Here is a 14,627-nt window from a genome sequence, read left to right as displayed (position 1 = left end):
GATGAAATACCAAGAGTCCAGGAGCTAAAAGACACACATGTAGGGTGAAGTGATCATCTTTAAGAAAGATGCATCTTGACTCAAGAATAGAGGAACAAACTGAAGAGGGCTGGATTCAGTAAGTAGCAACTGCTACTAAAAGGAAGCCTCGGGGCCAGGGATTTAGCTCAGTGGTTTTTCCGCCTGCTGCGCAAGTCCAAGGACCCGAGTTCGATCCTCGGTACCAAAAAAAATAAATAAATAAAAAATAAATAAACAAAATAAAATAAAAGGAAGCCTCCCTCCATAAGCTATTGGGTAGGAAAAGTTAGAAATTATTCTATGGGCAAGAACATTCCAAAAATAAAGCTGCAATATTGATTAGGTTTGTTTGGGCTGTTGATTTAGCTCAGCGGTTCCACTGCCTGCCTTGCAAGCGCAAGGACCCGAGTTCAATCCCTGATACCAAAAAAAACCCCCACAAACTATTAGGTTTGTTTTAGGATTCTCCAGAGAATCAGAACCAACAGGAGACGAAAAAAAAAAAGATTAGATAGACGAATTTATTAGGAAATTGGCTCACATGATCACAGAAGCTGAAAAGTTACACAATGACCATTTACAAGCTATAGCAAAAGAAGAGAGTAGTTATGATTTAGTCCAAGAAGCCAGCTGGGGATTTAGCTCAGTGGTTCCGCTGCCTGCCTCGCAAGCACAAGGACTCGAGTTCGATCCCCAGAACCAAAAAAAAGGGAAGACTCATGTTGTCCATCACTACATTTTGGGCTGGGGATTTAGCTCAGTGGTTCTGGCGCCTGCCTTGAAAGTGCAAGGTCCAAAGTTCGATCCCCAGTACCAAAAAAAAAAAAAATACACTGTCAAGAAGCCAAATCCTCAGAACCAGAGAGAATGATATTACAGTCAGAGTCAGACAGTAAAGGCCCAAGAACCTCCAAGGGCCACTTATGCAAGTCACAGAGTCCAAAGGTGAAAGAATCTGAAGTCTGAAAGGGTAACAACAGAAGAAGGTACATCCTACTTGTGGAGGAAGAACTGGTGGTGGCGGTGAGGTCTTTCTTCTGCTTTTCTGTTCTACTCAGTTTGGATGGTGCCTGCCTACATTGAGGATGGATTTTCCCTACTTAGTTCACTGATCCACAGCCATTGATACTCTGGAAACACCTCACAGACACCTAGGAAGTCATGCTGTACCAATTCTCTAGGTGGCACTCAAACCAGTGAAGTTAACCCTGTGATTACCATCATAGGGCTTAATATGTTCACAACAGGGACGCAATTCATACATCTCGCTGCCCAGCGGCTCTGAACCCCCAGTGGTTACATGCATGACTGTCTCATCAGGTGGCATAGGACAGTCCCATTGAGTGGTACAAGCCACCCAACAGGACAGTCATGCATGTACTGCTGGTGGTTCAAGCCAGCAGGAATGTATTAAACGGAGATAATAAAGATTAATTTTGAAGAGCACAGTTGTTCATGATTGATTTTTTAAATAAAATCTTCTGATCTTGATTACATACTTTGTTATATAAGCCATCTTCCTTTAAAAAAGCTTGACCCCAGGCCGGGGGTTTAGCTCAGTGGTTTCGTCGCCTGCTGCGCAAGCTCAAGGACACGAGTTCGATCCCTGGTACCAAAAAATAAAAAAATTTTTTAAAAAAGCTTGACCCCCCCCGAATAAATTTAGCTGAAGTTTCAATTAAGTTATAATACCAGATTGAATAAAAATTAAATATAAAATAAATTTATTCTCTTCTTTCTCAAGAACTATAGTATTTTTTACTGTTTATTCTCTATTATACTTGATAATGTGTCTCTCACCTAGCAGACAATAAATCATATAGTTGGGGGGAATCTATGGTACTGAAAGGATAAACAGACAAATCAACAGTTATAATTATAGATTTCAACATTTCACCCTCAGTAATTGACAGAACAAGTACATAATTAGTTAAGGACAAAGAAAATATGAACACCACTATTAGTCACTTAAACTAATTACATATACAGAACATTCCACTAAATAATAGCAAAATATTTACTTGTTTCAAATGCAAATAGAATATACATCAAGATATAAAGATTTAGCCATTTAAAACAAATGTAAATGAACTTGAGAAGGTAAGATAGAAAAATACAGTGAAGATTTAATTTTTAAAACTTTAATACAGTAAAAAGATGCATAGACATTGATCCCCCTCAGAATACACTCCCTTACTTCAAACACACACCCCATCATTCTTGCCACTTTCTAAAGCAGTTCTGGAAGTTCTCTTTCATGAGTGTCTTTAGTTGCATAGTCATGGCTGTTTCAATGTTCTAAAACAACTCCAAATGTTTACCTTTCATGGTCATTTCAGCTTATGGGAAGACCCAGAAGTTGCATGGTGCCAGATCTGGTGAATAAGGTGGATGAGGACACACCATGTTTTTGACCAGGTTTTGGTTTTTTTTTGTACCGGGGATTGAACTCAGGACTTTGCACTTGCAAGGCAGGTGCGATGCCACTGAGCTAAATCCCCACCCCGACACACAATGTTTTTATGAGTCCGCCTTTCCATTCAATAGCACTCAGCAGAAGCATTCACTGTCTTGATCACACTTCATAAGGACACTAAAGAGGACTTCCAGAACTGCTCCAGAAAGTGGCAAGAAGGATGGGATAAGTGTGAAGGGAGAAGGAGTATTTTGAGGAAGATTAATGGCAATGCATCTTTTACTGTAATAATTTTTAAATTCAAACATTCACTGTATATTTTGATCACACATCAAATGTCTGAGTACAATGAAATTAAACTATAAACAAACAAAAAGCCCCAAAGATCTAGAAAATATCTAAGTCTTTGAAAATTTAGCAAGACTTCCAAATAACTAAATAATAAAACAAAAACCACAAGAGAAACTAGGAAATATTGTGAATTAAATTAAAAAATATTAAATCTGGGAAACAGAACTGAAGCACTGTCTACAGGAAAATTTATAGCATTAAAAGTATATGTGAGAAAAGAAAAAAGTCTCAAATCAGTGATATGACTTCAATTTAAGGTACTAGGAAAAGAGCAAAACTCGTTATAAGCAAAATAGAAATAAAAATAAGACTATAAATACAAGATATAGAGAAAAATCAATGAATCTAAAAGCTGGTTTCTTAAAAAGCCTTCTTGGGGCTGGGGATTTAGCTCAGTGGCACCATGCCTGCCTGGCAAGTGCAAGGTCCTGAGTTTGATTCCCAGTACCAAAAAAAAAAAAGCCTTCTTTATACAATAAAAGGGAAAAAAGAAGGCAGATACAAATTACCAACATTATTAGCTTTCTAAGGTACTGAAACCTTCATTTTAGAATCAGTTAGGTAATTCCTAAACTCTCAAATTAACTGTTTGCTCAAGTTCACAGCTAGGGTTTGAATATAGATATGCAAACAGAAAATCCTGAATCCTCCCTAGTTCTTTTTTTTTAAGACCACTTTACATACACCTACCCTCATTAAGTAGCCACCTTGGACTTTGGAGCTTATATATATTTTCATATGTGTCACATATGCTTATTTTATGTGACTATAGTACATTTTTTATATATATGGACTTGATATGGAAATTTGGGGGGGGTACCAGGGATCTAACTCGGGTCCTTGCACTTGCACAGCAGGTGGTGAAACCACTGAGCTAAATCCTGGGCCCCTTAGTTCTTTTTTTTGAACTTGAGCAAGAAAAAAACAAAAATGTGGAAAACACTGCTTCATTGACCATACTCTAATATGCTTTCCAAGAATAATATTAATGTTAATTAATACCAGAGATTTAAAAACAGATCATATATCTGGACTTCTACACATTACCTAATTGTCCATGAAAATATTCATTTGTTGTCTGCAAATATTCCAAATCGAATACTTTACTATTCACCTGTATATTATATATATATTTGAAAACTGTCTATAACAACATCACTAAATACTTATATTTTGTTAAGAAAGGAATTGAGGATGGAGAAAAGAGTTTTGTTACTTCTGTATTAGACTCTTAGGTCAAATACGTTGATCCAGTTAAATTATATACAATCCTTTTAAAAAATAACTTTAAATCTTATGTCTTAGGAAAAATATTCATTCTTCCTGAACAAGTTCTGGGATTACAAGTGTTCATTACCACACATGGCTTGTTCTGTATCTTAAACATTTGGGGGTGGTTGTACAATTATACATATTTGTCAAAAATCGTTACACTGTATATTTGAAATGGCTTCATTTTGCTATACATAGATTATTTTTTAATAGAACTGATTAAAATGAAAAAATGTAATCTTTTGTGAGGAAGCCAAATATAATGATAGTAATTTAATAAGACAGGGTGAATCAAGTGAAAGATAAAAACCAGAGAATGGAAAAGTCAGAAAAATAGTACCTGTGTACAGTATTTTAAGAAAGAAGACTGTGGATCATTGTTTTTTCTTTTCCCTTCAGGGAAGTTTCAGTAACTAGCAAGGAAATTATCAGGTGACACAAGAGTACTAAGGTTCATTAGTTAATTTTCTATGCTCATGAGATTTTGAAGATTCAGAAAACATTTATTTTCTAAAATGACTACTGACATTTCTATATTATTATAAAAAGTGTTTAGCAGAAGAGACAGGCAGACTTTGAAGCACTGTTTCCTATCTATTGCCTTGGCCCGAAACATTTCATAGACCAATATTGTCAATGCCAAATGATTTGGGCAAGAAATTTTGACATAAAGTAAAGCCAAAAATCAACTCCTTTCTCATAATACCAGGCACAGTGGTCCGTGACTGTAATGCTAGCACTCTGAGAGGCTAAGGTAGGAGGATTGCAAGTTCAAACCTAGCCTGAGCAACTTAGTGAGATCTTGTCTCAAAATAAAAAATTTTTAAATGGGTTGGGGATGCAGTTCAGTACAAAAAGAAAAAGAAAAAAAAAAGACATGTGGAACAAGATGACCAGATAACACTCACCTCTTCCACAAGAGACCAGTACTTGCTGTTACTGCAGATGCTCCCAGGAAAGCCACCACCATTAGTCTTCGCCTGGTCTGGGCAGGCTGTGACGCTCCATGGTACCATCGAGAACCCACAGCTAATTCTGCCAAGGCAGAAAGTGAGTTAAGACGAAACATCCTGTGGATAAAAAGGAGAAACATCACTCAGCTAGTGTCTGTGGTGGCAGTGACAATGCTATCAACATCACCAATAAACACTGATAAGTACTCTATGGCAGCACTATTCTAAACACTTTGCATGCATTATCCTGTTTAATCCTCAGAACATTATAGAAATATACTGCTACATATCAAAGCAACATTAAAAGACAGAAACCACATGACAATTTCAACAGGAAAGTTCAATATGAAACATTACTAATTACAACAGGAGATTAACCACTCAGGAGTAGAGATAGAACACAGAAGAAGCTGCCCCTACTGCTAGGGTTGATGCGGAGCACCAAGAAAGTGCCACATCTGTAAAATGGCCACTCTTACCAGGGCTTAGATCTAGATCTTGTGGCAAGGGCACAACCAGGGCAGCTTGAGAAATTTGCACCAGTAGAATTCACTAGAAAGTCACTCTCTGTGATGCTGGACCAAGTTGTCTACTGGGAGAGTTCATGCCAAAAGAATTTGTTGGGAAGGCAGCCTTTCAGGTACCAAGAAAAGCCACCATGGGGAGATGTATATGTTCAACTGGCTCCTAATTATGTGTTTTTAATTTTAATGTAATACAAGTAGATATTAATAAAAATATATAAAAACACTTCTATGAAAAAATTTCGTAACAAAATACAGTAACAATGGTAACTACACTGTCATCGTGATCTTAAAAGAATATATTTTCAATTGCTAATCTATCTCTCAATTCATCTAAGAAAACTATGTTTGTTTGTTTTTTTTGAGACAGAGTCTTACTATGTAGTTCAGGCTGGCCTTGAACGCACTAGGTAGCCCAGGGTGGCCTTGAACTTACAGCAATCCTCTTGCCTCAGCCTCCCGTATACCTTTTTGGGGGACATAAAACATTTTAATTATTACCAACACATCTGATACTTGGCATTATTTTGAACAATTTCTCCCTATTTCACAATATCTATTATACATTTTAGTCCTCATTTACACTTTCAGATATTGCCAAATCACCTAAGCTGAATCCAGCTGGCGGGGGGGAGGGACACAGTGTCTCACCATGTAGCTCAGGGTAGCCTTGAACTCACTATGTAACTGGCCCAGAACTCAGGATCATCCTACCTCGGCTTCTTGGGTGCTGGGATTATAGGTATGCATCACCACATCTGGCTAATTCTAAACATATTTTTTTCACCAAAAAAACCCCTTGTATTGCTCCATTTTATTTTTCGGTAAACATTCACTCTTCCATCCCTCATCCTATAGCCAAAGACTGTTTTCTCACTTTTAATTTTTAGTGTGTGTTTTGCCACGGGCTTTGCTTTGACCAGTAGAACATGGCATGAAGTACAGTTAAGCAGTGCTGATGTTCATGTTCTTAATGTTACTAAGAGATGATCATGTGCCAGGAAGACACTGATTCTTCAACCTGGATTCCATGATGAGATCTCATGTGACAAACCACTGTCAAGCCCAGCAGGGCCAGTGAGTACAGATGAACTGCAGAGTAAAGTGAGAAAAAACACCTGATATCATAAGCCACAGAGATGTAGGGGTTGTTTGCTGCTACAGCAAAAACTGACTAATTCAACATCCAAGAGAATTACTGGAAAGCTGTCACTCTGTGTGAGATCTAAAAGGTCAAAAATTTTTTCATTCTTATTAGGCAAGGTACACCTGAAACATTTCTAAAATGATATATTTCTTTTTTAAAAAATGATGTATTTCTTAAAAGGTATCTTAAAGAGATATAAAATATTATAAATGATAGAAAATTAAAAGAAAGACTATGTTGAGACTAGACTAGTCAGCCAAAGGCTTTTATTTGGTCTTATGCCTCAGAATAGTGTAAGATTTTGATCAAGTGACAGACATGTCAGGAGCACCCCAAAAGCCTTTGGATCATTTTGGATGCCTTCACCCAGGAATTTATGAGAAATGATTGTTTTCTCTACCAATGGTGGTGAATGTATGGCACATGTGCTGCAGCAGGCTATCTGTATCACTGAAACCTCTAAAAAGCTCACCATCACTGCGACTAGACAATGGTGGTGGCCCTGAGGCCACAGTATGGTCTTTCACTCTCCCATCCCTAGTTAGGCTTAAGGAGGAGAGGCATCCTTTCTGGTTCCACAATCATTTTATAGGGATGATTCATTCACATCATACAAATTATCTATGTCTTCCCTCTTCATTTTTCTCAAAATATACCAGTAGTACAATTTCCTAATTTAAATTACCTTGTACTTAGTGTATATCTTCCTGTGGCAGTATATTTGTTTACACATAAGTTGTCTTCTGCATTTAGCTTTGAACTTTTGTCAAGACCAATTTTTTCCTCTTTGTAAGCACACAGTCAAACATAGGACTTGTTACACTACAGGTGCCAAAAATATCTTTCGTTTTAATTTTTTTATTAGTATATGTTTGTAGTATATAATGTTTATATTCCTTGTGGGAAGTTGGTACATGTACTTAATACATCTTAATTCCTTTTTTCTTCCCCTTTCTCTTCCTTCCCCCTCCATTCATCTCTTGATACCTTTCTTTTTTTTCCTTTTTGTAAATGTTTTCTGTACTTGTTTACATTCTTCATGTGGAATTGGTACATGTACATAATACACTGGAATTCTTTTTAACATCCCCTTTCTCTCCTTCCATACATCTCTTGATTCCCTGCTCTCCTTAGAGAAAGATCTATCTCCCTTCTTCCTATTATCTGTTATTTTGGTCTTTATTTTTACTTTGGTTTCTCACATAAGAGAAACCATGCAATATTTAACATTTCTTTTTTTTTTTGGTACCGGGGATCGAACTCGGGTCCTTGTGCTTGCACAGCAGGCGGCAAAACCACTGAGGTAAATCCCCGGCCACCATGCAATATTTAAGCTTGTGTGTCTGATTTATTTCACTTAACATTAAGGTTTAAAGGTGTATCCATTTTCCTACAAATGACTCAATTTTATCATTCTTTATGGCAGGGCAGTGCTCCTTTGTGTTTAAATACCACATTTTTTTTATCCATTCATTTACTGATGGACATATAGGCTGCTTCCAAGATTTAGCTATTATGACAAAAACATCTCTTAACTATTTTACTTTCACTTGAAAAATGGGTACAAACTCTATAGGTACATACTGGCTCCTAGCATTCATGTATACTTCTCAATCCTTTAATTTACTAAAAAACCATGTCTTTTATTATTTGAATTCAAGTCAGATTTAGCTACTTAGCTGTCTCCTAATATCACTCAGCAGGTTACTGACTCTTCCTTGGGACCTATGCTTATAATTGCTAAAGCAAATCTTGCTCCTACCCTCCTTCATCCAACCTACGTCTGGTTTTTAAATTGGGGCTAAATCTTGCCCTTATGGACAAAGTAGGAAAATGATTAATTTTTTTCTATTTGCTATGACTTAAGCTTCAGTAATACAATGTTTACAACCTTTCCCAATCCCAGAAATCATCTTATTTGCTTGTATGTACCCTAATATAATCTAGAAACTTCTGACAACTTCTGGATCATTTTTAAATTAACATTTCCAAATTCACATGTGCATTCACATAAACAGAATTGCTGTTGGCTACAGCAAAAATGTGCATGACTACAACATGTATTTCTAGAAGAAATAATCATCACTGACAACATAAAGAAAAGGGCTGCTGGAAATTTTCAGTGTAAAAAACACATAACATAACCAATCCAAAAGTTGTATGTAAAGGTAGAAGACAAATTTGTAACATCTGGTCAGATCTGAGCAGTAACTAGCCATGAGATTAAATAGGTAAGCCACAATCATGTGAGATCCTTGGAATGTCAAACAGAATTTTTACTGCATACATTAATAAGAAGGCACTCAAGTTCTTAAAGTAGAAAAGAACATGATCAAAATATTGTTTAAAGAATATCTATCTGGGCCAGGGATGTAGCTCAGTGGCACCATCCCTGCCGGACAAGCGCAAGGTCCTGAGTTTGACTCCTGGTACCAGAAAAAAAAAAAAAGAATTTATCTATCTATCTATCTATCTATCTGCAGAGCAGGGAACAAACTGCAAAGAATCAAAGGCAGAGAGCTAACCAGGATCCTTAGGTATCAGTTGATTAGATGATGATGATGAATGCCTAGGCTAAGCACAGAAACAAAAAATAGAATTAAACAAAAAATTGCCAAATAGAAAATGATCAGATACCACCCATATCTAACATGTATCAATATCTAAGTACATAGGAGATGTAGATGATAAAAGGGTAAAGGGATTAAAATAATAACAACAACAATAAGTAATAAGGTAGAAACTAAAATGAACTAGAAATCCAATATCCTAAGATCTAGTTTCAACTCTACTGCTCAACAACAGAGTACAGTGGTACCTCGGCTCACAAACTTAATTCTTTCCACAATTCTGGTCACAAATCAAATTGGCTACAAACTGAATCCAAATGCCCCATGAGGTCAACATTGAACCTAACCAATGAATCTGATTTGGTTTGCAACCAATTCAGTTTGCAGCCAGAATCATGCAGTTAAGTTTGTGAACTGAGGTACCACTATAACAAAAGAAGCTCATCTCCCATCCTTGGGGCAAAAGGCCTTTCACTCAATGGTCAAAGAACTGCAGGACTTCTGTCCCCAGCAGAAGAGCAGAGGGAATCTTAAAATTTGCAGTTGCCTGTTTTTCCCAGAAAATAAATTCTTTCAATGGCAAAAAAAAAAAAAAAAAAAAAATTGCATAGATGAATTTAGGATTCTTTTTGTCTCTTTAATGTTCTTATGAGAAACACTGGATTTTTTGTTGTTGTTCTTTGTTGTTAGCAAAAAACACCATAGCAAAATATAATCTATTTAATGGGTAAAGGGACTAAGATCATATCATATATTTAAGATTTGTTAGGTTTGAAAATCCATTTCTGTGTGTTACGTATGGCTGTAGGGAATTTCAAACCAGAAGTTCAGAGTTTTACTAATATTCCACTTAACTTTGATGTTGCAATTCAAATGTTAGTGTCTACACCTCATTTCACTGCTGGGTTTTTTTTGGTGCCAGGGATCAAACTCAGGTCGTTGCAATTGCAAGGCAGACGGGGAACCACTGAGCTAAATCCCCGGCTAAGAGTTTATTCCTTTTTTTTTGTACCGGGGATCAAACTCGGGTCCTTGCGCTTCCAGGGCAGGCAGCGGAATCACTGAGCTAAATCTCCGGCTCACTGCTGGTTTTAATACCATTCCTCAATGTATACACCAAAAGATGTACCTAAATATCTTCTCTAGTGGAATTTTCATAGATGCCAAGTAAGTAAAAATCCACTGATAAAAGGCTGTGGTGAAGAAATAGCATAACTGGTTGACGTGTTAAGTTTTGATGAGAAACAAATTTAAGGAAATCAGTTTTCCAACAGAGCCTGGAAAATTGACTAGGTCAATTTGCAACCGTTCTGGAGTAATGAAGATTAACATACACATTTAATGACATGGGATAAATTAAGTCAACAGCTGTGCATTTTTCTTCCCCAACACCCTGCCACTCTCCCTCAAGTTGCTCTCAATCCCCCTCCCTAGAAAAGGCATGTCTCTTAAGAAATATCTTTGATATAAATTGAAAAATGATAAAGAGATATTTCTTTTTTTAATATATATATTTATTGGTACATTTTAGGTATAAAATACATTTACATTTATCATTGGGTATTTGTACCAGAACATGCTGTATCTTAGTTTTTATTTTTTCTCCCATTACCTGTGCACCCTTCACCCCTTCCACCCTTCCCTATTTACACAGTTTGATTCCATTTATTTTTCTCATAATTTTTCCTTTCCCTTCTTCCCTTTCCCCTTTCCCTTCTACCATCCCCAAACCCTTGGATCTTTTCTTATTTCAAATTATCAATTATTCATTTTAATCATTTTCATCCTTATTTACACTTTCAGTTTCTCACACTAGAGAAACTATTCGGTATTTACACGTGTGTCCTATTTATTTCACTTAAGAGTGTGGCCTCAATATGCATCCATTTAGCTATAAATGTCTCTAGTTTCTCATTCTTTATGGCTGAGCAGTACTCCATTTTATAAAAAACCCACATCTTCTTTATCCAGTTTACAGTCGATGGGCACGTGGGCTGTTTCCAAGCTTTAGCTATTACAAACTGTGCCGCTATAAACATAGGTGCACATATATCGCTGTGGTATGATTCTTTTAATTCTTTGGGGAAGATTCCCAGTAGGGGAATAGTTGGGTCAAATGGGACCTGTAGTCCTAGTTCTTTGAGGTATCTCCATACTGATTTCCACAGTGGTTGCACCAAACTACATTCCCACCAACAATGGAGAAGGGTTCCTTTCTCTCCACACCCCCGCCAGCATTTGTTATTGGTTGATTTCTTAATAGCAGCCATTCCTTGTGGGGTTAGGTGGAATCTCAGTGTTGTTTTCATCTGCATCTCTCGAATGACCAGTGATGTTGAACATTTTTTCATATATTTATTTGTTGTTTTTACTTCTTTGTCTGAGAAATGTCTGTTCATTTCGGATGCCCAATTTGAACTGGGTCTTTGAATTTGGGGGGTCTGATTTTTTTCAGTTCTTTATATATTCTCGATAGTAGACCTTTGTCTGAGCTACAGCTGCTAAATATTTCTTCCCACATTGCAGGTTGTCCCTTAGCTCTGTTGGTAGTTTCTCTTGCAGTGCAGAAGCTTTTTAATAGGATGAGATCCCAGTTGTCTTTGTGCTAGCTCTCCTGCTACTGAAGATTTGTTCATAAAGTTTTTCCTATGCCAATGTCTTCAAGAGTTCTACCTAACTTATCTTCCAGCAAGTTTAGTGTTTCTGTCTTAATATTTAGATCTTTAATCCACTTCGATCTTAGTTTAGTGCATGGTGATAGGTATGGGTCTAGTTTTAATCTCTGACAGGTTGAAATCCAGTTTTTCCAACACCATTTATTAAATAGGCTATCTTTCCTCCAATGAGGGTGGTTGGCTCCTTTGTCAACGATGAGGTGGCTGAGTATGTCTGGAGTTATTTCCGCATCTTCTAATCTATTCCACTGATCTTCAGGTCTGTTTCTTTGCCAGTACCATGCTGTTTTTATCACAGTAGCTTTGTAGTATAGTTTCAAGTTGGGGATTGTGATGCCCCCAGCCATGTCTCTGTTGTCTAGAACTGCTTTTGCTATTCTAGGTTTCTTTTGTTTCCAAATGAATTTTTGGATTGTTTTCTCTAGTTCTGTGAAGTATATTGTTGGAATTTCAATTGGCATTCCACTGAATCTATATAGTAGTTTTGGAAGTATGGCCATTTTCACTATATTGGTTCTTCCTACCCAGGAACAAGGGATATCTTTCCATTTTCTTATATCCTCTTTGATCTCCTTCTTCAGAGTGCTGTGGTTTTCAGTGTAGAGGTCTTTTGCTTCCTTTGTTAGGTTGATTCCTAGATATTTCATTTTTTTAGATGCTATTGTAAAAGGAATTATTTCCCGAATTTCTCTCTCAATGGGTCTGCTATTTGCGTATAAGAAGGCTATTGTTTTTTGAGTGTTGACCTTGTATCGAGCTACTCTACTGAATCTGTCAATTAGGTCTAGAAGACTTTTGACTGAGTTTTGTAGGTCTTCTATGTAAAGTATCATATCATCAGCAAATAATGACAGTTTAACTTCTTCCTTTCCTATCTATTCCTTTTATTTCTTTCTCTTTTCTAATTGCTATGGCTAATGTTTCCAGAACAATATTGAACAGGAGTGGTGATAGTGGGCATCCTTGTCTTGTTCCTGATTTTAGCGTGAAAGTTTTCAGTTTTTGACCATTTAGTATGATGTTGGCTGTTGGTTTTTCATAGATAGCCTTAACCAGGTTGAGATAAAGACCTCCTATCCCAATTTTCTGTAGTGTTTTTATCATGAATGGGTGTTGGATTCTGTCAAATGCTTTTTCTGCATCTACTGAGATGATCATGTGGTTTTTGTCCTTGACTCTGTTGATATAGTGTATTACATTTACTGATTTACGGATGTTGAACCATCCTTGCATCCCTGGGATAAATCCAACCTGGTCAGGGTGTATGATCTTCTTGATGACACTCTGTATTCTGTTTGCCAGTATCTTGTTGAGGATTTTTGCATCTATGTTCATTAGGGAGATTGGTCTGTAGTTCTCAATAAAGAAATATTTCTAAGAAATGTCAAGACAGGCAACTGAAAGATAATTTTGCTACCCAAGAAAAGTATTATGTATCCAACAAGAAACTGTTGAAACAAGATTATTTAAAACCTGTAACAGTGTATCACTGATATGTATCCATATCTATTATGTTAAGACTATTAAACTTAACTTATTGCTTTTGGTATATTTCGAAGGGTAGCAGTACCAGGAACACATTTAATTCAATATATATTCTCATTTTTTTAGAAGAAGGAATTAAGATCCAGGTAAGGTATGTGGTTTGCTCACAGCTACTAAGTTAAAAAAATACAATAGATCTTACAATGTTTAACTTCCCAAAAATAAAACAAGAAATAACCTTTTAATAACTGTTCTTAGCAGAATAGTCACTCTGTAAAAGATTAAGGGGCTGAAGGTGCAGGCCAGTGACAGGGCACTTGTTTAGAATGCACAAGGCCCTGGGTTTCAGCAACTCAAAAACGAAATAAAACAAAACAAAAATCCAACAAAACAAAACAACAAAAAGATCAAATGTCCAACTATAGAAAGATAAACAATGATATAACAACATAATAGTTTATAAATATTAAAAATGAGAAGTATATAACATTAATAATATATATGCACGTGTTCTTTTATTAAGAAAGTTTACACGATGCAAATAAAATGTGCTGCTTTTTTGTTTAAAAAAAAAGTAATAAAAATAAAGGCAGGCCCACACGGCTGATGTTGCATTCTTTTCAACCAAGTACTCTCATTTACTACTGCCCTACTATTAAAATCAGGCCCAACAATGCCTTAGCCATCCACTCATATTATGTTGTTTCCCTACTGAGAAAAAGCCTTATTGAAATAGAGTTCATATCCAACTCTCTGATTATCAATGCATCTTAATTTAATTTACCAAAGTATTAGAATTCCACACCACATCCTCCTCCTGACTTATAATACTTGCTTATACTTTTCTGACCTCTGACAACTGTACATTTGAAGGAGGGCTGCTTGTCTCTTCCAAACCTAGCACAGGCATAAATAAACCCGTTATACTATTACTACTACTGGAACATTTGCTAACTTTTAGAGGCCAAGATACTTTTCTGACTTCTACCCAAATATGGCCATCAACAAAACCTAGATCTCAGTTAAATAAAAGAGCAAGGTTCCAGTGTTTAATTTACATGAACAAAGAGACTGAAAAAAGGAGGACCAAATATCCTTTATATCTCTATTTCTAGGAAAAGAGCATCTGGCTCATATATAGGCTGTGAACAGTTCAGGGTGCCCTGTGTACCTGGAAACATGGTTGCTCTCTGAGAACTGAATTGTAAAATCA

General features: G+C 36.5%; 1 protein-coding gene across 10 annotated transcripts in view; it reads right to left on the bottom strand.

The window, feature by feature from the left end:
- The window catches only part of Micu1 (mitochondrial calcium uptake 1), a 202,000-nt gene that overhangs the window by 158,905 nt on the left and 28,468 nt on the right, over positions 1-14,627 (bottom strand). For 6 of the 10 annotated variants that reach the window (XM_087185432.1, XM_021259601.2, XM_087185434.1 and 3 more), the window contains exon 2: positions 4,969-5,130. In XM_087185432.1, coding sequence (XP_087041558.1) covers positions 4,969-5,129 — 161 coding nt within the window. In that variant the 5' untranslated portion in view covers position 5,130. Of the gene's footprint in view, positions 1-1,520; positions 1,628-4,968; positions 5,131-5,915; positions 6,005-14,627 lie in introns of those variants that run through there. The other 4 variants (XM_087185435.1, XM_087185436.1, XM_087185437.1 and 1 more) reach the window with 2 other exon arrangements.

This window comes from Heterocephalus glaber, unplaced genomic scaffold (genome assembly GCF_053883595.1).
Source record: "Heterocephalus glaber isolate CG9 unplaced genomic scaffold, H.glaber_assembly_v1.0 deba00001497, whole genome shotgun sequence".
NCBI lineage: Eukaryota > Metazoa > Chordata > Mammalia > Rodentia > Bathyergidae > Heterocephalus > Heterocephalus glaber.
Note: the sequence above shows the minus strand (reverse complement) of the source record. Positions and strands in the feature narration are given on the sequence as shown.